General features: G+C 44.5%; 1 protein-coding gene across 4 annotated transcripts in view; it reads right to left on the bottom strand.

Moving 5' to 3' along the window:
* Nucleotides 1-864: 864 nt before the first annotated feature.
* The window catches only part of LOC132383098 (neuronal-specific septin-3-like), a 52,253-nt gene continuing 29,292 nt past the window's right edge, over nucleotides 865-23,825 (bottom strand). For all 4 annotated transcript variants that reach the window (XM_059953888.1, XM_059953887.1, XM_059953889.1 and 1 more), the window contains 5 exons: nucleotides 23,003-23,120; nucleotides 16,764-16,859; nucleotides 15,617-15,713; nucleotides 11,931-11,982; nucleotides 865-11,472 (listed from right to left, as the gene is read on the bottom strand). In XM_059953888.1, the coding sequence (XP_059809871.1) occupies nucleotides 11,346-11,472; nucleotides 11,931-11,982; nucleotides 15,617-15,713; nucleotides 16,764-16,859; nucleotides 23,003-23,120 (490 nt within the window). In that variant the 3' untranslated portion in view covers nucleotides 865-11,345. The remainder of the gene's footprint in view (nucleotides 11,473-11,930; nucleotides 11,983-15,616; nucleotides 15,714-16,763; nucleotides 16,860-23,002; nucleotides 23,121-23,825) is intronic.

The following is a 23,825-nucleotide window of genomic DNA, read 5'->3' as shown; positions in this document are numbered from 1 at the left end:
CGAATCTAAGACTCTGTGAGTTATCTCCACGCAACATTTATACCAGTGTCCTATTACAAACGTTTGTAGCTTGGTTCAGTGATGAAAATCTTACCAATTTATTTTCACTAAAATGTATCCTCTTTGTGATTGTTAACTTCACTAAACCCTCCCTCTTTCACCTGACATTTTATTGGAAAAATAATAATTCAATGTAACTGCTCCATTGTATTTAATTGCCTGAAAATCAATTCAAAGTAATAACTTGATGACATTTACAGCTGCATCAAACGGCTCAGATAGGAAAAGAGAAAAAAAAGCTGAGCACTGTTGCCTTGGCCTGCAGCGGAGGGCAAATGTGAAACTGTTACATCAGATTTCTGTTAGTTATCGGAGTGGAGGTTTACCTTCAAACGATGATCTCTCACCACAAAAGACCTGCTGCCGGGAACGGGCTGAACCAAGCCCATCACCAGAAGTGATGTCTGATTAGATTGTCAGCAGACTACGATGAGTTTGCACAGGGTTCGAATGGGGAGAAAGAAGGGGGCAGGGTACCCTAGGGGCAGATGGTACTTTGAGATTACTGCAATCTCTTAACCTCAATGATGAGAATCTTACTAGTTTATTTTCGCTAACTGAAATGTATGCTCCTGTGATTGTTAACTTCACTGAACCTCATCACAGAATAAGGAATTACATTTCTCTTTGCCATTTGCTGGAAATCCCCCGACAAGATTTCGACCCAGTGGAGGCAATTCAGTTGACAGCTTATTGTAGATGTGGGTCAGCAGGGAAAGACACCTACCTCACAGATGTTTCAGAATGGCCAATTATTTTGACCAAAGCAAACCACATCCTGTAGATGAATTTGTGGCAGTTTATTTGTGTTATTTTATTGCAGAAAGTCAATAGATTTTAAACTATATCTGGACAATCCACTCTACCACTGACAGCACAAGAATTACTTGTGTCCACATTGAAAACACATCCGTGATAAATGCATCATTTTGTTTTACAAATAAGAATAAACAGGAACATACAACAACTGTACAACATTTCTTATTTCATATACTAAGTGTCTTTCAGAAATACTCAGAACACAAGCTTGGCAAATGGGATATTTTAATATCTAGAGAGTACATCAAAGATGGTCAATAATATTAAATCAGGAGCACAATGTAACAGGGAAGGGGATTTCAGTTATGGCAGGGCTAGAGATTCAGACACGGTTCTGTTGTGGAGACAGGCAGTATCTGACGCAAACATGAGATTTGCTCCTTGCCCATCACGACGCCTCACTTTGCTTTTGGTCTATTCTCAATAGGATTCTGGTCTCTAGATAATTCTGAGAGCGCCCAGGATCCCAGTAACCTCTCATTCAATCCCATTCGTACAGGAAACAGGATTGGGTTAGGCTCTGTAATGCCAGTGTTACAAAGCTCCTAATTGAGGGGTCTGTGTTCTGGTCCCAGAGCACGAGCAGAAATCCCACTGCAACTATCAGGGGATGTAAACTCAATTACTTAATTAAATAAATTCAGAGTGTAGAGCTAAGGTCAATAAGAGAGCATTAACCTATTGGATTATTGTAAAACCCCATTAGTTCACTGACATCCCTTACAGAAGGGCAGCTGCTCCCATGTGAACTAGGTGGGTGACCCCATCATCTCTAATTGTTGTCCTAGCAACACACTCAGTTTTAGGGGTAGCTAGAGACAGGGAACAGAATGCTAGTCTTGTGATGATGTTGACATCTTGGAATGAATAAAAAAGTTTACAGATATATTTCTGGTTCATGTCTGCTGCTTTTCCTTAAATCAGCTCAGGAACAAGGGTTCATGAACTAATATTTCTGATGGAACTGGGCTGAATTTTGTCTGTGATAAACTTTCTGATGATTTATGGGAGAGGGTCACACTCCACTGATTACCGCCGTGAGAGGACATGTTTTCTTGTCCTAATGGACTGGTGAAATGAAATATTGAAAGTGAGAGGCTACCGAGATCAGAGGCTCCTGGGCAGAATTCCTGTGAGAAGCTGACGAGGTCAGAGGTTCCACTGCAGAATTCTCAAATGACCTCCAGCCCTTCCATTTCCCTTAAGGATGAGAGCAATCAGTTCCGCATGTTTCCTGGCCGTTCTGAAGGGTTGCATCCGCTCAAGACTAATATTGATACATTTTCTGGACACTGAAAGAATCTTGAGATATAGGGATCAGGCCAGAATACTGGTTTGGCTGAAATCTCATTGAGTGGCTGCAGGATTCATCAGGCTCATCGTCCTATTCCTGCTCCTATTTCACAGTCTTAAAACTAGCCATACTCCAAATGAAACTAGAGGTCTCTCCCAACCTGTTTGCAGTTAGTTGAGATGATCAGGACCTCGCAGACTGGATTTGACATAATTAACACTCTTAATTACTATTGGTAATGGTAAACGGTTTAAATATGTGAAGAATAATCTATTACTAACCCACCACTATTTACTTTAATGAAAATACGCATCTAACTGCTTTAAAATTTGAGATCCCCATCTTTATCAGTCCCACCTCTGGTCAGTTATTGATTGTACAATTAGAAGCTGTAAGAAAGCATCAAGGAGTGAAGACAAAGAGATTTCATACAACTGGCTTTAAGAACTCAGACAGATCTGAAGTTAATTGCACTGCCCATGTGTGTTAGGGACCTTTTACAGATTGTACATTAAAGTCTACCATGTTGCCACCTATCAGCAGACCCCAGCGTGGGTGTCAGAGGACAAGATTCGTAAAAGTGAACCTCAAGTAGATGAGTACAAACATTGGGAACACTGAGCTCATGAAGTCTGAATTAAAACAAAAGTAACTGAAGGCCCAGCCTTGTGACAAAAATACCCACCAGAATAAATGTCACGTGGAGGACTCCCTATCTGTCAGATAGTGCTGCTCCACCCAAGGACTTTTCATAATAACCCCAAACATATTTTGGCCTTGCTAAACACTTTTTAACAACGTTTTTCACCATCCTCAAACCAACCTTTTGTACTGAACTCAAACCCCACCCAAGGAAATCTCGTACCATACTTAAACACAATTTACAATAGCCTCAACCTTTGGAGTGTCAAGTTTAAAGCCAGTCCCCATATGTACAAAGCGCGGCCTTCACAATTACAGTCTCACAACTATATCATTTAATGCTACCTCAATGTTACAGTCCCACTTTCATTTACTATGACCTTCTCCTCCCTATAACTATGTCCTACCCTCATGATTTAATCAAATCTGGACTTCTCTTTCTAACTCACTTCATCTCTTCTCCTTTCTAAGACATTTCTTGAAATCCATCACATTGATCAACACTTTAGTCATCCTTTTCAATATCTCTTCCAATAGCTTTGTATAAACTTTACACTGAATAATATAGGCGAAAACCTATTCAAAGTGGAGATCACACTTCATAAATGTAGGACCAGGTCTTTTTCCCTTTGAACAACAGTTGTTGCCTTCCCACTTACACATATCATGTTTTGTATAACATAATCCCCACGCCAACATTTGTCCACATCCCCAAGCCTTGCCACATAGTCACACAAATATTCCAAATGTCAAAGACCCATAGAGTTGACAGGATGGAAACAAGCCCATTGACCCAACTCACCCAAGCTGACCAAGATGTCATGCTGTGCTGGTTCCTGATGCCTGCATTTGGCCCCCATCTCTCTAGGCTCTTTCTATGTACATGTCTAAATGTCTTCTAAATATTGAATTGTGCCCATCTCTACAGCTCCCTCTGGCAATGTATTCCATATACCTACCACCCTCTACATGAAAAATTTGCCCCTCAGCTCTCTTTCAAATCTTCCCCCTCTCACCTTAAATCTAGTTTCAGCCTCCTCTACACAAGGAAATAGACTGTGACCATCCACCTTGTTTGTGACTGTCACTATTTTGCACGCCTCTAGAATGCAAACCTTGAGCCTCCTTCACTCTGGGGATAAAAAGTCACAGCTTATCCACACTTCCGGTGTAACTCAGGCTGTCTAGTCCCAATAAGATCCTCATGAACCTTTCCTGCATCCTGTCCAGCTTAATGACATTCTTTCTCCTACTTGGTGACTTTCCACTTGGCTATCACCCTGTTCCACTACTGAACCACTTTCCCCTACATCCTCCTCTCTCAGTACTTCCCAATTCGAACACGGTATTAACTATCATATGTGCCTGGTTTGCCTTCGTGACCTTAATTTTGAATCTGACCTTGACTTAACCATCTGGGAGGGAAATCAAAACAAATGCTTCCATCCAAATTTCTAATTTATTATCTTAAAAAATCAAACGAAGCAGAAACAGTAAAGTTCAACGAGGCAGTGTTGGAGTAAGTGATATGGATGTACAGCAGCACAATTGTGTACATTTCTGGTCACCAAGTTGTAGGAAGAATGTCATTAAGCTGGAAAGAATGCGGGATAGATTCATGAGAGGGTTACTGGGACTTAAAGCAGCAACGTCCTTAAATTTTAATTTTGGCAAAAGGGCGGACATGTGCTACAACTTCACCACTCTGAATTTGCCCATTTAAGGATCTAATAATTAATGTTCGCATTAATAAACTGACATTAATGTAACAGGGACACAAGGAAAATCAGAATAGAAGCTAAAGGGAGAATTAGAAGAAGGGCAATGAGAAGTTTGGTTATGGATGGAGGCTGAAGGATTGGGTTACAGAGTGGGAGGGGGTGGAAGACGAGGGAATGGACATTAGTAGCTGTTAATGGCACAGCAGTAGGGGCTCAGGAGACACCAATGAATGGAGGAGGATGCTGGTGTATATCTGAGTAAAAGTTCTCCCTCTGACCTCAGGGTGTGAGGTGGTTATTGACCATGGTGTGGCATGTTATCCGGAAAGCTGAAGGAGCAGAATATCTCAATGGAAGATTTGTGACCTAAAGGAAACTTTAACTTACACAATAACAGAAGCACAGTGGAGAAACAATAGCAAAACACCAGAAGTCAGAAATAAAATTTTAGAATGGTGTTAATATTGGAAGTGCAATTATGAAGAAAGCACAGCAGCACCTTACGAGTTTGCAAAGATTCTGCATGACAGCTCAAACTTTGACAAATCTCTATAGGCATGTGGTGGAGAGTATATCACAGCCTGGTATGGAAATACTAATGCACTTGAATGGAAAATCCTACAAAAAGTAGTGGATATGGCCCAGTCCTCCCCGACACTGAGCACAGCTGCATTAAGCACTGTCGCAGGAAAGCAGCATCCATCATCAGGGACCCCCACCACCCAGGACATGCTCTCTTCTCACTGCTGCCATCAGGAAGGTGGTACAGGAGCCTCAGGACTCACACCACCAGTTACTAGCCCTCAGTCTTCAGGCTTTTGAACCAAAGGGAATAACTTCACTCAACCCATCACTGAAATGCTCCAACAACCTATGGACTCATTTTCAAGGATTCCTCATCTCACGTTCTCGATATTTATTACTTATTTATTTATTATTTCTTTGGTACTTGGACAGATGGTTGTCTTTTGCACACTGATTGAACAACCACACTAGTGTGGTCTTTCATTGATTGTTATAATTATTATTCTATTATTGATTTATTGAGTATGCCTGCAAGTAAATGAATCTCAGGGTTGAATATGGTGACATATATGTACCTTAATAATAAATTTACTTTGAACTTTAAAATATTTAGCCTGTTAGTCATAGGGTGATGCAACACCAAACAGACCTATTCAACCTATCAAATCTGTGTTGACCACCCATTTACACTAGTGCTAATCTAATGCATTTTTACACTTTGCACTGCCCCAACAACTCCTTCCAGACTTGACCACATTCTAAGGCCAATTAACCTACCAGCCCACAAACTGTACAGTCACAGAGAGAACGTGGCACTCTGCACCAGAGGTCAGGATTGAACTGGGGTTGTTGTATTTGTGTCACCCAACAACCTCCCACTTGAACATAAATCTCATTCATTAGTGCCACCCAGCATGTTTCTTCCAGTCCCGTCCATAAAGAAATGCTTCTCAACATGGTGCTGCCTTACCCAGGTTGGCATTCAATAGACAGGAAGCTCTTTATTCTAACATTATGATTCTATAAAATATGAAGAGCTCCTCAACCCACTTTGCATGGCCCAGGACAGTCCGTATTATCAGAGAGCAGCTTGTCTTCCCAACACCTGACGACACCCCAAGGCCAGTTTAAGCCTCACCTCTCTTCAGAAACTGCTGCTCTTTGATCCTTCTTAAACCTTGGACCATTTCCTCTACAAATCACTCAACAGGTAGAACTGTCCTTCCTGAGGAAGTGACTTCTCCTGTCTCTGGGGTGACACTAGTGATACCTCCCAAGAAGATATCTGCTCCTACCTCAGTGCCTTTGGACCTGATCCTAACTATACTAAAACTATTAAATAAACATTGAGAAGTCTTAAGAAGGACACACCAGAAATTTTAGGGGGATTGAGTAAATGGTAGGGGGCTTAGGTACATTGACATAGGGAGAGACCTTGGGGTGTAAGTCCATGACTCCCTGAAAGTTGTGATACATTGATGGGATTGTGCTATACTTATCTTCATAGGCCAAAGCATTGAGTATAAGAGTTGGCATGTCATGAAGCAGTTGTAGAAAACATTGGTTAGTTGCACTTTTAATTCAAAGTTCAAAGTAAATTTTATTAATAAAGTACTCAGTTTCATTTACTTATAACCATATAACAATTACAGCACGGAAACGGACCATCTCGGCCCTTCTAGTCCGTGCCAAATGCTTACTTTCACCTAGTCCCACCAACCTGCACTCAGCCCATAACCCTCCATCCCTTTCCTTTCCATATACCTACCCAATTTTTAAAAAATAACTTGTGGGCATTCTCAATAAACCTATAGAATAATAGCTCACAGAAATTTGCTGAGGGCTGTGTGGGATATTGTGTTGAGTATTGTATACAGTTCTAGTTGCCACTCTACAAGAAGGATGTGGTGGAAATAGAATGCAGTAGAGATTCACCAGGATGTCACATGGAATGAAGGACGGTAGTTATTCGGAGAGATTGGATAAACTGGGTTTATTTTCACTAGAGTGTAGGAGACTGAGGGTTGCCCTTAAAGAGGGTTATAACATTATGAGTGAAAGGATAATTAATTAAAATCCTTTTCTGAAGTCATGGGAGTCTAGAACTAGAGGACACAGGTTTAAGGAGAGAAGGTCTGAGGGGCAGTTCTCTCCCCACAGAGGGTGGCGAATATCTGGAATGAGCTGCCAGAGGAGATGGGGGAGACAGATTCACTCACAAAGTTTAAAGACATTTGGCCAGGTAGTTGGATTCGGAAGGAGCAGAGGGATATGGGACTACTGTGGGCAAACGGGAACTAGTGTTGATAGGCATCACGGTTGGCATGGACAAGTTGGGCTGAAGGGTCTGTTTCTGTGCTATGCATTTCTAAGATTCTGTGATAAACAACTCCAAACCCCAAACTTTTTCAACAAGACTAGAGCAAGGGGTTCCCAACCTGGGGCCCTTACACTGCTCGGTTAACAGTAGGGGTCCATGGCATAAAAAAAATGTTGTCAACCCCTGGCCTAGAGTATGGAATTGGAAACTGGGTAGAGCACTCTACAATATCAGAGACTTTACAGAGTTGGAGAATCGGGAGTGACTGAGGCAAATAGTGTAGATGCTGGATTAGCTGAAATTAGCTGGATTAGATAGGAAAGCTGGATTAGTCCATGAAGCAGAATGTAATCTAGAGGCTGTTGATAGGATGAGTTGGAGTTAGGTATCAGGAGGCAGCAGAGGAAACTAAATAACTTGGTTAGACCCAACGTTTGCACGTTTCACTGCGATTTGTGATGAGCCTATGGACCTACTCTGAGCTTCATGTGTATGGACTCAATTTCATTCTGAATGCTGATGCTCGTTTTATTGTTTGCATGATTTGTTTTTTTTTTCCCTTTCTCTCTGCACAATGAGTGTTGGTCTTTTTTAAAATTGGATTATTTCGGGTTTCTTGTTTTGTGGCTGACTGTAAGCAGATGAACCTTAAAGTTGTACAACTTATATACATACTTCGATAATAAATGTACTTGAAACTTGGATGTTTTAATTCAGAGGTTTCTGACCTGGGGTCCATGGACCCCTTGCTTAATGGTACTGGTCCATGGCATGAAAAAAGGTTGGGAATCTCTGTTGTAGTTCAACCTCATGTAATATTTAATTACCCTCAAGTACAACATCTAAAGAAAAATTTTTCCTTAGCTTGTCTCACTCATCAAGTAATTTGCAGATAAAGTGCAGTGTAACAAATCTAATCAGTCTAAATATATTGATCAATTCTTTACCACAATCACTAACACATAACTTAGAATAATTTTATCAATACACATTATCAATATCAATGTATTTTTATCAATACAGAATCTAATGTCTAATATAGGCCTAACATGAAGTTCAGCAGAGGGACATTCAGATGATTTCCGCCACCCTTGGCACTCAGTGGCACTATCAAACACTCTTTCAGCATGTTTGGAGCAGAACCAAGTGAGTCCCATTTCTGAAGTCATGTTGCACTGAAACAGGCTCTTTGGCTCACCAAATCCATGCTGATAATGAAACATCCATTCACACCAATTCCATGATATTCTCCCCACATTCCCATTAACTCCCCTCATATTCTACCACCCACCAACACGCGGGGCAGAGTACAGAGGCCAATTAACCTCCAAACATTGTTGTTGTTGGAGGACTTCTGTGCTCCCCAAAGCCCAGTGACAATTGTTACAAAGCTGGCTCTTCTTGAACAATGCAGGTAGTGGGAAGATCTGATAAAGAACAGACCCTTCCTTCTACGTGTGTGGTTGTCTAAGTGGCATACGATTCATCAAGGCCTCTGTTATCTCTTTACCCTCTGCACAATGAAATCAATCTCCCAAACATTCGTGGAATTTAACTAGAAATTCCCAATACTTGATTCACTTCTAGTGAAGGTTCACTAGATGAAAGATTGGAACGAGAATATTGGAAATGGCATTGATCTCGATCAAGAGTCATGTGGGTCTCCCTCTCGGAATCCAGTGCCCGCAACACACCCTCCCACGTACTTGGAAGCAGAATTATTTGTTTCCAGACAAGTCTTGAAAAAAATCATTAACTGCTGTTGAGATCAGAATGCTTGTTCTTGGCCCCACCTGGATATCCCAGGTTCTGAGCCAATGCAACAAACCATCCAAGGTCCAATCCTCAATCTTCACTGGGTTTTGGCAGCCTACACTAACTATACTTCAGCTGGAGATCGAGAAGGCATGGAGTCACAGATCCCCGTACAGATATGAACCTATGTGGGGGATTTCAAGTCCACTGGGGTGAAGACTGGGAAGAAAAATCAACATGGAAAAACACTTTCAAGGGAAACACTGAGAAATTAGGAAAAGTTGGCAACTCTCTGGCCCCAAGGCACAGGACTTGCGGCCACTGTATCATGGACAAATGCACTTGGAAAGAATAAAAGAAACATGACACTTATTCACACCACTCAATAAACACATCACTCACAAGTGCTAATTGACTAGATTTAACCTATAGATGTTGCTAAGAATGCTCCAGAACATGCAGCACAGTGAACAGCAAGTGCAACCAGGCAAAGACCAAACTGAGTGGAGACAGTAGGAGTGGACACTGCCAAGAAGGAAGCAGTGATCTGGATTGGCGGTGGAGAGGGGTTGGAGTTGGCGAGGGGGTGGTTGATATGGCAGGGATTGGGGAGGGGGAAGGGGGGCGTTTGACGTGGCAGGGATTAGGATAGGGGTTCATGTGGTAGGGATTACAGTTTGGAGGTTGTGGGGCAGGCATTGCGGGAGTGGCTGGAGGTTTTGAGGAATGGAGAGAGTAAGAGTACTGGAGGTGTTTTGGAAGGGGGTTTGATGGAGTGTAGGGCTTGGTGGTGGGTGTGGGAGATGGAGGCTGGGCATTCGGAGGGGATGGGTGGGTTACAGGAGCTGGAGGCGTAGTGAGGTGTGTCAGTAGGTGTCAGGTGTACAGGAACTGAAGATGCCTGTGGTAAACATACCCACCCCACTGTACAGTCTGGCAAACACGCTGTTTACTTGATCGCACTGGTGCCTCTCGTTAAATTGCCACAAGCCACAGAGAAATGCTGGAGGCCATTGGTTGGAGGCTTCCCATCTGATGTTGGCTTGCCTTCATGGGGAGCTGGGACCTCCTACTCCCACTTTTCCTTCGAGCAGGTGGGAGGCCTACCACAGAGACCCTACGTCCTGCTTTGCAAGCACCAGTACACAAGATCCACGGCAGCAGGTTTACATCAATGAGCTCCCCGTTTCACTCCTGGGTGAGCACAGCGAGGAACCAAATCCTTCTCAGGATGAATCCTGCTTCACTGTAAAAACAGGTGTCAGTATACTTTGTGGGCAGTTTTAGAAGGAGCTAAATTGGTGGTGGGGTATTTGTCTCGTAAAGTTAGGTCTGATGGAACTTGACACTTAATTTCCAAAACCCCACTAAGTTACTGTTGACTTCTTAATGCTAAACTTGAAGCAATAAAACTGTATAAGACAATACCGAGTATTTAATGGAATGAATGCAGTTCTCAAAACTGAATATGATCAATATTTTCATTTATGCTTATAGGGAAAATACAAAATGTATTTTCATCGCAGGGACATTCTTTCCTTAAAATTAAACTCCCTGAAATGTTTTACAGTAAGTGGTCTCAGCTGGGACTCCAGGAGCTTGCAGCTCTGTATCCCTGGGCTAGGGAACATGTACAGGAAATTAATTCAAAATGAGTTTTGTGGGTCCTCGTTGTTAATCAGACTTGCGTTGGAAAACGTGTGTGAGCAGCAATGAGAGGAACAGTTCACCGCGATCGATCCCAACGCCCAAGAACGTTCAGCGAACTAGGTTGTCACACTGGGGGGTGAGACCGGAAGCAGCATCTGGAACTTTCCATTAAAAACTCCAGTGTGAACCTTCGCTCAGCTGTGCACCCCTTTGAGAGTACACGAGGAAGGAAGAACACAGTCTGTGTGTGTCTGTCCTTCCTCACAAAACACAAGCTGGCAAGATCCAGTGAGAGGGAATAGTACTGTCAGTCCTGCAGGTTGACTGAAACTCATTTACAACTATTGAAAGATTAACATTAAATAAACTATTCAATATACATCACATTCATTCTTAAAATAACACTTCAGAAATGTGCAAGGGCGGATCTTTAAAGAGCTCCACTCTCTTTGAGTGGTAGGTTTGTCTTTGCTTTGTACCTTTACAATACGCCTTTTATAAAAGTCAGATTTTCCACACGGTTCCGAGGCAGAGGAGTGGTTTTGTCCCCTGTTTTGGTTCAGAGGTTACTTTCGTGCACCTCCTCCGTGTCATTGGTGAGATTCCCGTTTTCGTTCAGCCGCTTTGCCCGGTAAGTCTCGTAGAAGATGTTGTGGGTCACCTCCTTGAGATCCTGAAGGTGGGTCCTACAAGGCGAGGGCACCATAGGAGATGGCAGGAAAGGGGGCAGAGTGACAGTGGTGGAGACAAGTTGGAGATACCAAAGGTGGTAAGGGTCAGGATGAGAGGAGGGCATAAGTAGAGGAAAGAGAAGGTAGCAGGAGAGTCATGCCGGTTTGGGAAGAAACCGATAGAGAGAAGCAGAGGAGAGTCCAAAAATATCAAAAAGATATGTTGCACGAGGGGGAAAGGCAAAAATGTTGGAAGGGTAAAGAAAATGAGAAAGAGGGAAAAATAGTGAAAGGGAGAGATGGTTGCAGAACAGGATGAGATTGGGAAACATAGATCATGATATAGAGAATGAAACAGTTAGGAAAAGGGGAAAAGCAGGACGAAATATATGTAAGAGAGACCAGGAGAGAGATTTATAAAATGCCATTAAAAATCCTCTGAATTCAATCCTGCATGTGCAAAGAATGGTTACCTGACAATGAGATCCCGGAGAAGAGGAAATTCGCAGTGAGTGACGTTCTCAACTAGAAGGAAATGGGAAAAACAGGTCAGAATGTGGCAGTACCTTCAGAGAGAAACCCCTGTACAGTGGGCAGTGAAGTGCACACTTTGGTAAAGTGAAGTAAAGGGGAAGCTTTATATATAAAATAATGATATAACTACATTAAGTTGAGCTTGCCAAGACGGGGCTGAAGGACGTTAGTGTTGCTGGAAACCAGGCTGACGCGTGTTGACCAGTCTCAGTGGCTTGGGGAACTTCGGCTCAATGCTTGGACCAGAGGTTGGGCCACTACAGTTCCCACTCAGTGTTTAGTTCCAAGAGGGATTCAGTACTTTGGAACTGGTCAGTCAAAGGGGAGAGCAGGTGACTACGTGAGACGCGTTTGGGAACTCAGAAGGCAGCATTGGATTTTCCACCGGGAACAGAATTCTTACAGCCTCTGTGGATGGGAGCAGAGAATCCAGGATAAGTTTACAGCTTTACCTCTCATAGTTCAGGGCCTATTCAGTCTGAGAGACTGAAGGAGAACAGGGTAGTGATAGGAACAGTAACATCGAAAAGGAATGACATTCATTGCCCATAGACAAAGGTTCCCTTTATGCCGATGAAATTTTACATAAAGATTGAAAACAGTTTAAACCACAAATAAAGGAAACCATGCGAGTTTTAGATTCAAGGCTAAAGTAGATTGGGAAATTATATGGAATTAAATGAGCAATTTCTGACTTCCAGACCTGGCCTCAAGCTCTCTTGATATTTGCAGTGTCGGGCCGGTGATGCAGTAGTGACCCACTGGGTGTGCACAAGAAATGTAGACAATTACTTGAAGCGTCAGCTCAGGTTGGTAACCGAAGGAAGGAAGTGCACCAGGTTAGAACTGATGATCTGGTGACCTGTCAGGAGGTCAGCTGCAAGTCACAGTGAGATATGGTATAGACCAGGCCCCTTGTTCACTGGCTCTGGGAATAGAGGCGCTTTTTTTTTACACTAATCCTGCCTCAGCACATTTTGTCCTCCATCGACTCCCCTCCGAAAGTCTCTGAAAGTTGATACACTGTGGAGAGACGTTCCTGCTAATATTGACAGGGCACAGATCCCTGTTCCCAAACAAACTGTGTCAAAAGTTTGGAATTTCAGAAGAATATATTTTCCCACAGGAGGAGGCAACTTTGGCCTATCGACTCCATGCCGGCCCATAGACCAATCCCATTTCTCATTGACTTTCCCTGAATCTTATTCTGCTACGTTCCTATTAATCCCCACCCTACCCCAAGATTTCACCACTCACCCACACACCAGGAGCAATATACAGTGGCAGTTCACCCACCAACCCGCACATCTTTGGGTTGCAGAGAAAACCCATGCGGCCACAGGGAGAGTGTGCATACTGACAGTACCTGAGGTTGGGATTGAACCTGGATCGCTGGAGCCATGTCATTGTGTCATTCGTGGAGCTGCAGTAATTTCTTTAACGTCCTGGAAGAGACGTCAGGACTCTTTGGTGGTTTGTCTACAACCACCACCGTTTTCCGCCTTTGCTGTCCGAATCCGTCGCGCTCTTGGATATTCTGAGTTATCATTCTTCCTCCTTTCCTTCTATCAGGACCACCCGCCTCCTTCTCCATTTCGCCCATTTGGTTCGAAACGTTACCTACCCTGGAAGCTTTAGTTCCCACACTTTGCAACCACATCTCTGCGAGGTCGGTGTCAAATTTGCCTTATCAGTTGAGTCGAGAGGGTTTACAGCTGAACCAATTGGGTGAGGTCTTACACCAAACCTAGTGAGTTTATTTACATTATTCGTGAGTGTCCTCCTGCAGTGTTTTTAAAGGTAACACACACACACACACAAACTGCTGCAGATCAGGCGGCATCTATGGAAAAGAGCAAACCATCGACGTTATGGGCCGAGACCCTTCATCAGGACTGGAAAGGAAGAGGAGATGTCGGGGTAAGAAGGTGGCGGGAGGGGAGGAAGAAATACAAGGTAGTAGGTGGTAGGTGAAACTGGGAGAGGGGGAGGGTGAAGTAAAGAGCTGGGAAAGTGACTGGTGAAAGAGATAAAGGGCTGGAAAGGGGGGAATCTGATAGCAGAGGACAGAAGACCATGGAAGAAGGGGGAGGGGCACCAGAGGGAAGTGATGGGTAGGTAAGGAGATGAGGTAAGAGAGGGAGACAGGGATGGGGAATGGTGATGATGGTTGGGAGCAGTTTCCGGAAGTTTGAGAAATTGACATTCTTGCCATCAGGTTTGAGGCTACCCAGACAGAATATGAGGTGTTGCTCCTCCAGCCCGAGTGTGGCCTTATCGCAGCAGTAGAGGAGGCCGTGGACTGACATGTTGGAATGGAATGGGAAGTAGATTTGAAATGGGTGGCCACTGAGAAATCCTGCTTTTTCTGGTGGGATCTTTTATAAGGTCCCTGCTTAACCTCTGTCAACCAGTAAGTTGCGATTGTGCCCTCATACAGACCTCATGCCTCTTGTTGACATCTGCATTCTCCCCTGGGCAAGAGAGATGCCACCGTACTTTGAAGAACCGGATGTTGTCCCCTGTGCCTGGGCGATGTTTCAGGCCTGGTTTAAGAGCTTGCTGTACAGACATTAACTGATGTGTTCCATACATTACCCCTAAAGTACTCATTAACTTTGAAGCATTTGGGTGAGTATAGAGATTGTGAAAGGCCACACATAAATATAAATCTTTCCCCGAGAAGGGTCAGTCCCTGAGGTGGCACCCCCACCTGTGCCTGTTGCTTCTGGGTGTACTGGGCGGAAGCATGGGTGATGGTTGCTGGCAAGCCGTTGAAAAGCCAATTGACCGTGGTGTTAGACTGTAGGGGTAGTGACCAGGATGCGGTTCAATAGTTCAACGGTTCCAGTCCCTATTAGAGAACGTATACAGTATACAACCTAAAGTCCTTACTCTTCACAGACATCCACAAAGCAGAAGAAAACCCCCAAAGAATGAATGACAGGAAAACATTAGGACCCCAAAGCCTGCCCACCCTTCCTAGGCACAAGCAGCAGCAGAACATTAACCCTTCCCCTTCCCTTCGTGTGTTCCAGCAGAAGGCATCTGTCACCACCTACCACCCCCCCCCCCCCCCCCCAAAAGACCATCATCTATAAGCACTGGGAGGTGAGCTGCTGTGGAGCTGAACCTGAATGTTTAGCCAAGAATATTTGGGATGAGGGTAACTCCTCCTCCGGGTGGAAGCTTCAACCCCCTTGGGAAAGTAAGGACTGGTTTAGAAGGTGAGACGGCTCAGAAGTGGCAACTGAGAAACCCTCTGCCATCAAAGATGAAGAATATTGGCTGTGGCAGTGGATACCTGGGGTAATGGGGATTGGCTGATGATAAATAAGAGTTTGAAATGTACTGAGAAAGGGAAGTCAAGAGGCTCTCAGGCTGAGGTTGAGAGATAAGTTGCATTGTCCACGGGGTGAGCTCTGAGCTCCTTGAGTTTGGAGGGAAGAGGAGCTTTTCTTTAGGGTCTGAAGGGAAAGGAACGTTATAGCATTGACTAAACAAGGGAACAAGGCAACTCCCAGCAGAGATGGTAGCTAGCAAACATTGTTGAGAGAAGTTACCCATTAAGAGGATTCATATCAGCGACTCAATACATTGAAGAAGATCTCTTCCCGGCACTCACCCTCGATGATCCCCCAAGGAGTTTTCCTTCCCAACACTCGTTTCCCATTTATTTGATATTCGGTGTCACTGCCAACGATGGCAAATGGCATGGTTTCCTGCGGGACGGAGGAAAGCACGTCATTAGGGGTGTGCGACAGAAAACTCAAAATAAAGTCAGCAGAGGTGCCAAACTGCTCAGCGAATGCTTTACATGGTGACTTCCGCCAGAAGTGACTTCTGCATGAGGGTACCCATCACCAAGGTAGAGAAAGGTTACTGGGGAGAGTTCCACGCCTTGTTGGTGGGGCTGAACCTGTGGGTGGATCAGCTGTTGGCTGCACTCTCCTCCTGGTGCTCGTCATCTGAGACAGACCAGCTCCCTGTCATGCTTACCCGCCACCAGCAGCCGATGACGAGTATTTCACCATTACTAAATTCCCTCTGGTTTGGAATCCACTTGAAATTCATCGGAGAATTGGTTACAATAACAGCAAGACCTGGTTCCAGTAATACTGTGGATACAACATCTAGCTGCTTTGACATCCCTCACTGCCGATCCAGGGGCTGTGATCTCCACCCGTGACCTCCGGAGTCAGTGATCTATCCATAACCTGAGGGTCTGTCCGTGTTCTCAGCACCTGCCATCTCTCTGGTGTCTGCCCATCCGTAACCTGGTCCATTTACCTTTGGGTTCACTGGATTGAGTTCCTTGACGTTGACCAGTGAAGCCATCCTCAGTCATGTGAATAGAAAGGACAATCACAAACCAATCTCGCTCCCATCCCTCAGAACTTGAGCCCCGGCAGGTGGTTTGAATAACACAAATGTTATTACTTCCACTGTTGAGTACACTTGTATTTGCTATACCTTCACATATCACAAGACGATAAGACTTGGGAGCAGAGTGAGGCTATTCGGCCTATTGAGTTTGCCCCACCATTCCATCATGGCTGATTTATTATCCCTTTCAACTCCATTCTTCTGCCTTCTCCCCATAATCTTTGATGCCATGACTAATCAAGAGCCCATCAATTTCTGCATTAATTATACCCAATGACTTGACCTCCGCAGCTGTCTGCATTCAACTGCACAGCTGTGTGCACATCTCATCGATGTTTACCCGGCAGGTACAGCCCAATGTGTGGAGGGAACAGATTCCTACTCACCCTGATCTTGTCGTTCTCTATCTTATCCTCCATGTCTTCGTCAAATTCCCTCTGCGGGTAGAACTCGATGTTGTTCGCCTCCAGCTCTTTCCGGACCTTATGTTAGAAACACAAAGGGAATCACTGTCGGTTGTTGTACCAGGGAATGGTGCTAAGAGGTGGGTTGGAGAGTTTCAGGAAAAGATGGGCGAGTTTCAGGGACCCTAGTACATTGCTCAAGTATCCTGAGCCTTGACTTATCCATTGGAAGATGTGATTCCAAATTCCAGCACAGAAGGGAACTTTACGTTAAAATGAATCCGGAATAAAAAGCTAGTCTCAGTGTTGAGGTCTATGAATGACTAGGTTGGAAGAACCTGCCCAGATCTTCAGAGAAGGAAAGTTGCTAACCCAGCTGGGCATACGGGCCTGGGAATCCATTCAGTTCAGGAGCAGTTAGGGATGGTCAGTAACAGAGGTGTCAAACTCATTTTAGGTCACGGGCCGGATTGGGCAAAATGCAGCTTCATGCGGGCCGGATCAGTCGGGCGCGTGCGAACGCAGCTTTCGTTGCCTCCGTTTTTTCAGCCTGTTCTCATGTGTCTCAGTCACTGCTATAACTACGAAGTGTTTCACTTCACAAATTCCGTCTCTTATGAAGAAGACTGTTGAGCAAGCATTATTTTTATGATTGGTATTAACTTACAATCATAGGCTTCATATCGCCGGGCCATTAATAATTAAAATAATAGATCTATCTAAAATGATCTCGCGGGCCAGATATAATTGTACGCTGGGCCGGATATGGCCCGTGGGCCTTGAGTTTGACACCTATGGTCAATAATCTTGACTTTGCCTTGCCCATCCACGAATGAACAAAGGGTAGGCCGTAAGGTATAGGAGCAGATAAGGCTATTCGGCCCATCGAGTCTGCTCTACCATAAACAGCAGATGTGTCTCAAGCACCAGGAGTCAACACCAATACTCTGCTCTGACAAATTGTCACAGCCACATTGGCCACTGGACACTGGGTAGAGGAATTTGATTCTCTTTGTCACACTTTCGTTAATAAACACATACCAGCCGATGCAATGGATCTCAAAGAACAGTTCGTTAACATGGCAGGGTAACAGTTGAACTTTCTTGTACAGATTGTGCTTTGGACTGTTAGTAAGTCAGTAAGTTAGTTAGTAAATTAATACGTCATGCCTCCCTCCAATGAAGATCTAGACCATCTAGATATGGAAGTACACCATATTCCCCCTTTTAGAAAAGGCATAATGTTTTTTCAATATATTTATACACATCACTCAAACTGAATACACTCAGTGGCCATTTTATTAGGTTCGCCTGCATGTTAATGCAAATATATACCATATAATCACCCAATCATGTGGCAGTAACTCAATGCATAAAAGCACGCAGACATGGTGAAGAGGTTTATCTGTTTTTCAAACTAAACATCAGAATGGGGAAGGACTGTGATCTAAGTGTCTCTTAATGATTGTTGCCGCCAGCCAGGGCAGTTTGAGTATCTCAGAAACTGCTGGTATCCTTTGATATTAACACACAACAGCCTCTAGAGAATGGTGTTAAAAAATAAAAAAATAAAAAAATCCCGTGAGGGGAATTTCTGTGGGTGACAACATCTTGTTAATGAGAGAGGAATAGTCAGTCTGGTTCAAGCTGACAGGTAGGTGACAATAACTCAAATAACCACACATTACAACAGTGGCGTGCAGAAATCTATCTCTGAAATCACAGCACGTTGAACCTTGAAGTGGATGGGCTACAGCAGCAGAAGACCACGCCAAGTTTCATTCCTGTCCCTAATAAAGTGGCCAGTGAGTGTTCTTTATAATCAACAAACTGCAGATTCATTCTTGCAGAGGGTTTTACAAATTCCAGTGGATTCCCTTCATATCCACGTTCACTTCTGAACTTGCCAACACGCCTGTGCTCACAGACCTCCTCTGCTGTCACGTTGAACATTGCCAACTCTGCTGTTGTTCAACACTGTGATATTTATGGAGGTGTCAAGGGTACAGTTACAGGTAGCAGGAACAATCTGACTTGTAATCTAAATATAACTCTGCCATTTCAGAGCAGACATCTCTCGATCACTTCAGATCCTGGCATCATTCCGAATGAGTTGCTACCTTTACCTGCAAACAACAATTCTATGTTATAGCCAAACCTGCTGGGAATGTATTACGATCCTGCTGGGAATGTTATACGATCCTGCTGGGAATGTTATACGATCCTGCTGGGAATGTATTACGATCCTGCTGGGAATGTTATATGATCCTGCTGGGAATGTCATGCAGCCCTGTGGGAATATCCTACCACCTTCCATGAGCAACATATAAAACAAAGAACAATCATCTCCTCTTATAAAATGCATTTCTTTTGTTCTATTCACCTGTGCCCCACCTTTTCTGCAGCTTAAAACCAGCTTATTTTAACTTTTCTCTGGATCTTTTTTGAAGGTTTTCAAACATTCACTCTGTTTCTCTCTCCACAGGTGCTGTCTGACCTGCTGAGTGCTTCCAGCACTTTGTATTGTATTTTAGACATTTAGCATCTGCATTTTAAAAAAAAAATTGTTTTGGGATTCTATTTGTTTTGGCAGGAGGATCTAAACTCATGGATCAATATTGACTTGACCTCTCCCTCTCGAGCCCGTGTGAGGTTGAGTCTCGAGGTCAGCCCCTGCCTCAACACTAGCTCTGGGGTCTGAGAAGGTTGGAAGGAAGGCCCCAACATTCTGACAGCAAGGAGCTTTCACAGCTTCTGAACATCACCGATGACCAGTGACAGGGACGTTCACAAACAATTTTAAAGAATGCAGACCTTTACCAAAAATTAAATACCTTCACCATCTTTTAACTATTGTTCAATAACACATTGAACTGCAGCTAATTAATTAAATAAACATAAATAAAGAAATAAAGAAAAATAAACAATAATCTTATTAAATGGAAGTTGAGGACCCATCCAAATGAATGGGACTCTGTTAGACATGTCAGCTGAGCTACAATTAAACTCTAAGAATATTCAGTCTATCAGCTCAGGCTGACAAGGACCTGTCACCTACTCAGTGCACTCCAGACCACTGCAGTGTGGTGTGCAGGCTGAGAACACGCTGACGTGGAGAACCCAGCTCCGGCGCTCCCTATGGACACACCGGTTCGCCAGCAGCCCCTTCCAGCCCGGGGTCTCTGTCAGTCCTGTGTCAGCTCCACTCTCTCTGTAAGATTCCGTCATGCACAGTTCACCCTTTGCCTCAGCAGCTCTCCAGCGCATCCCTGCACTGTTATGGAAAAGTTTGCTCAACCAGGAATCCTTTGAGAATTTGCTTCTTCAAGGGTTCTTAGACTACTCTGGCAGGTTGTTCGTAAGCCTATAAGCTACAGGAGCAGGGCCATTCATCTCCGTTGAGTCTGCTCCACTATTCAATCATGGGTAGGTTTTGTTTTTGCCCTCATTCTCCCCATTACCTTTAACCCTTTTATCAATCAAGAACCCAATGACCTCTGCCTTAGTATCTTGGTCTCCATGGTCACCTGAGGCAATGAATTCCTCAGATTCGGGCTGAAGAAATTCCTCTTCATCTCAGTTTGAGCTGCCTTCATTTTGGGGCTGTGCCTTTGGCTGCCCCACTTGGCACCTCTATCCATTGGGACCAGTAAACGATTACACCCTCTTCAGCCCTTGTGGAAGGTGGGGCCATGTCCATGCCCACAGCGGTGATCTGCACCTTCAATAAACTCTATGCATCTTTGGCCACGAGAAATGAGCTCTGTACATATCCTACAGGATTCTGAAGCCTTTCTGAAAGCTTTGAGCTTCTGACTGTAACAAAACAAAGCAGCCATCGATTCTTCCTCAGATCTCACTGTCTCACGCAGCTTCGCCATTTCTCCCACTAATCCATGGACTTGGTCCTTTCCAACACAGGTCCTGCATTTAGAAAGTGCCTGGACTCTCGCAAACCTGTCTGCTGCCCTGGAGCGTGACCATCCCACACACCCCCTGTGTAAAGGCTGTGCCAGTACACGTTCCCCATGGTGCAGTCCTACCCCACAACACCCTGTGAAGCTCCCAAGAGAACAACATCACAGACTGAGGCTTCAGCTCCTCTGCTGTTCCACTACAAGTGGTGCTGGCTTTTCACTAAAACCCAGAAACGCAGGAAACTCCTTTTTCTCCCCGCCAAAGTGCTATCCCAACCTCATCGCCAATTGATGATGCCTTCCACTGACTCATGCAGATGAAAGCAACAGGTATGTGAGAACAAGGCTTAGCACCTTCAACATGTAGAGGTCACTTTTACAGGAACTGAATAAAGTGGAGCAGGAATAAGCTACTCGGCCCCCAGAACTGGCTCCTCCCTTCAGTCACATCACAGACAATGCCAGCAACCTCAGTACACTTTCCCATTCTCTCCCCACACCTCTCGACTCCCTAACAACTTCAATGCCTGCCTTCACTTGCTCTCTCGTGCTGAGTTACCATTGTCACATGTACTGAAATATTGTGAAAAACTACACGTACAAACAAGCTGGAGGAACTTAGCAGGTCGGGCAGCATCCGCGGAAACGAGCAGTCAACATTTTGGGCTGAGACCCTTCGTCAGGACTGAAGAGGGAGGGGGCAGGAGCCCCATAAAGAAGGTGGGGGGAGGGTGGGAAGGAGAAGGCTGGTAGGTGCCAGGTGAAAAACCAGTAAGGGGAAAGATCAAGGGGTGGGGGAGGGGAAGGGCTAAGCAGGAAAGGTGAAGAAGGAATGTAAGGGGAAAGCACTGTGTAGTAGAAGAAAGCAGAATGATGAGAGAGGTGATAGGCAGCTGGAGGAGGAGGCAGAGTGAAACTGGGATAGAGGAAGGGAGAGGGAGGTAATTACCGGAAGTCTCCTTCCCACCCTCCCCCCACCTTCTTTATAGGGCCCCTGTCCCTCCCTCTTCTGTCCTGACAAAGGGTCTCGGCCTGAAACGTTGACTGCTCGTTTCCACGGATACTGCCCGACCTGCTGAGTTCATCCAGCATGTTGTGCGTGTTGCTCTGACCCCAGCATCTGCAGAGTATTTTGTGTTTGTGAAAAGCCACTGTTTGTGGACTATCCAGATAGATTATTCCAGACACAAAAATATCAAAGAGAAAGCAATAACAGTATGCAGAATAGAGTGTTACAGTCACAGAGAGAGAGAGTGCAGTGCAGGCAAGCAATAAGCTGCAAAGGCCCCAGTGATGTAGATTGGAAGATCACAAGTTCTTCTTTTAACATATGAGAGGTCTGATAAGATCAATATTGAAGAATTCTAAAGAATGACCTAAAACACTACGTAATTCTGCTTTCCCTTCACAGATGCTTCCTGACCTGTTGAGTATTTCCAGCATTTTTTGTTTCTATTTGAGATTTTCAACATCTAGTTTTCTTGATTTTTATCAAAATAGGTATACCACATCCAATAAAGTGCAGCTTGTCCACGTATGGCAACAGACCGTATTTGGCAGAAACCCCGTCTGCAATGCTTGAACGCAATTTTTAGCACGTTAATTGGATGTGTTAAAAGATTACTATCAGGAGTTTAACACTAAAACAGCAAACTGTAAAATATTCTGAAATGTTTTGAAAATATTAATGCTTTTGGAGAAGGTGGAATCAGACCACGTTGGTGCAGAAAGTGGCCGTTTGGTCCAGTAAATCAATGCTGGCCCCTACTTGAGCCAGTCCAGTAATGTCAATCTCCAGCTTTTGCACAGTTACAAATTATTCTTTCTCAGGTGCTATTGGACTCCCTTTTCAAAGCTCTGACTGTTTTCAGCACTGCTACAGCAGTCAGAGCCAGAACGTTAACTACTCAGTGTAAAAAAAGTTTCCTTGCCTCCTTCCGCACTGTCACCCAGAGCCTTAAAGGTGGTCCCTTAGGGAAACAGCTTTACTTTTCTCACATTTCTAAACTGTTCTCTCTTCATCTTACTGGTTCTCCAAGCTGACCTGATAACACAATTCTTCCGTTCTTGGAAATAACCTTGTAGATCAGTACGTTCCCTCAAGGGACTTCTCACATCCTTCCTTATGTAGGGTGACCAAAACAGGATAACTTCTTTTATGAAGTTCAAAATCCCATCTGCTTTACCTCTTAACGAAATGGTCAAGTTCCTGGATAAGGGTCGCTGAGGGTAAGCCTTCCATTATCACAGAGTGGGGTGGCATGGTATTAAAGGTGCTCATGATGAGGTTGGGGGCAAACTCACCCTCAGTTTAAAATCGTGCCTCTCCTCCAAAGTCATGGTGTCTGCTTTTGCAATGACGGGAATGATGTTCATTATTTTTCCCAGGCGCTTCATGAACTCGATGTCCAGGGGTCGCAGCCTGCAAGAAGAAATGCGATCGTCACCGCCAGTATCTGCAATGCTGCTTCCATGTTCTCCCGGTACAGGCCTCATCTACCACCAGGGGGAGCCACCCCTTCTCCACGCATCCCCATGCACGGGGGGGGGGGGGAGCATCCTCGACAGATTTTTCTTCCACCCCTTGGGGACAAGGGATCGTCCATCCACCCCCCTCCACATTTTCTGTGATGCTGGCCATGGTTACCTGTGAAGCTGGTTAGTGTGAGGTTTTACTCCTTTGTTTGGCTTGGCCCATGCAGATCTATGCACATCTGAACAACCTCTCCAACTGCTCTCCTTTCCCCTCAGGCCTGAAAACATTCCCACTGTGAGAATTCTTCAGGCAACCTTCAGATTGTTCCTGTACCCACCGCATATTGGTCATCACAGTGCACATCGCAACAGAAGCTCCCCTTCTCTCCCTCTCCCATTGCTTTACATCTTTATAGCTATTCTGTGTCTTCCAGCCCTTTTTAGTCCTGAAGAAGGGTCTCTGCCCTCACTGTTGACCGTTTATTCTTTTCCATAGATACTGCCTGATCTGCTGGGTTCCTGCAGCGTTTTGTGGGCATTGGTTTGGATTTTCAGGATTTCAGGATTTGGATTCGACATTGGCTCAATGGGAGAAGTCAGAGAGTGGTAGTGGAGGATTGCTACTCTGAGTGGAGGCCTGTGACTAGTGGTG

Source organism: Hypanus sabinus, chromosome 29, assembly GCF_030144855.1.
Source record: "Hypanus sabinus isolate sHypSab1 chromosome 29, sHypSab1.hap1, whole genome shotgun sequence".
NCBI lineage: Eukaryota > Metazoa > Chordata > Chondrichthyes > Myliobatiformes > Dasyatidae > Hypanus > Hypanus sabinus.
The sequence above is the reverse complement of the archived record's forward strand: the minus strand, read 5'-3'. Positions and strand labels throughout refer to the sequence as shown.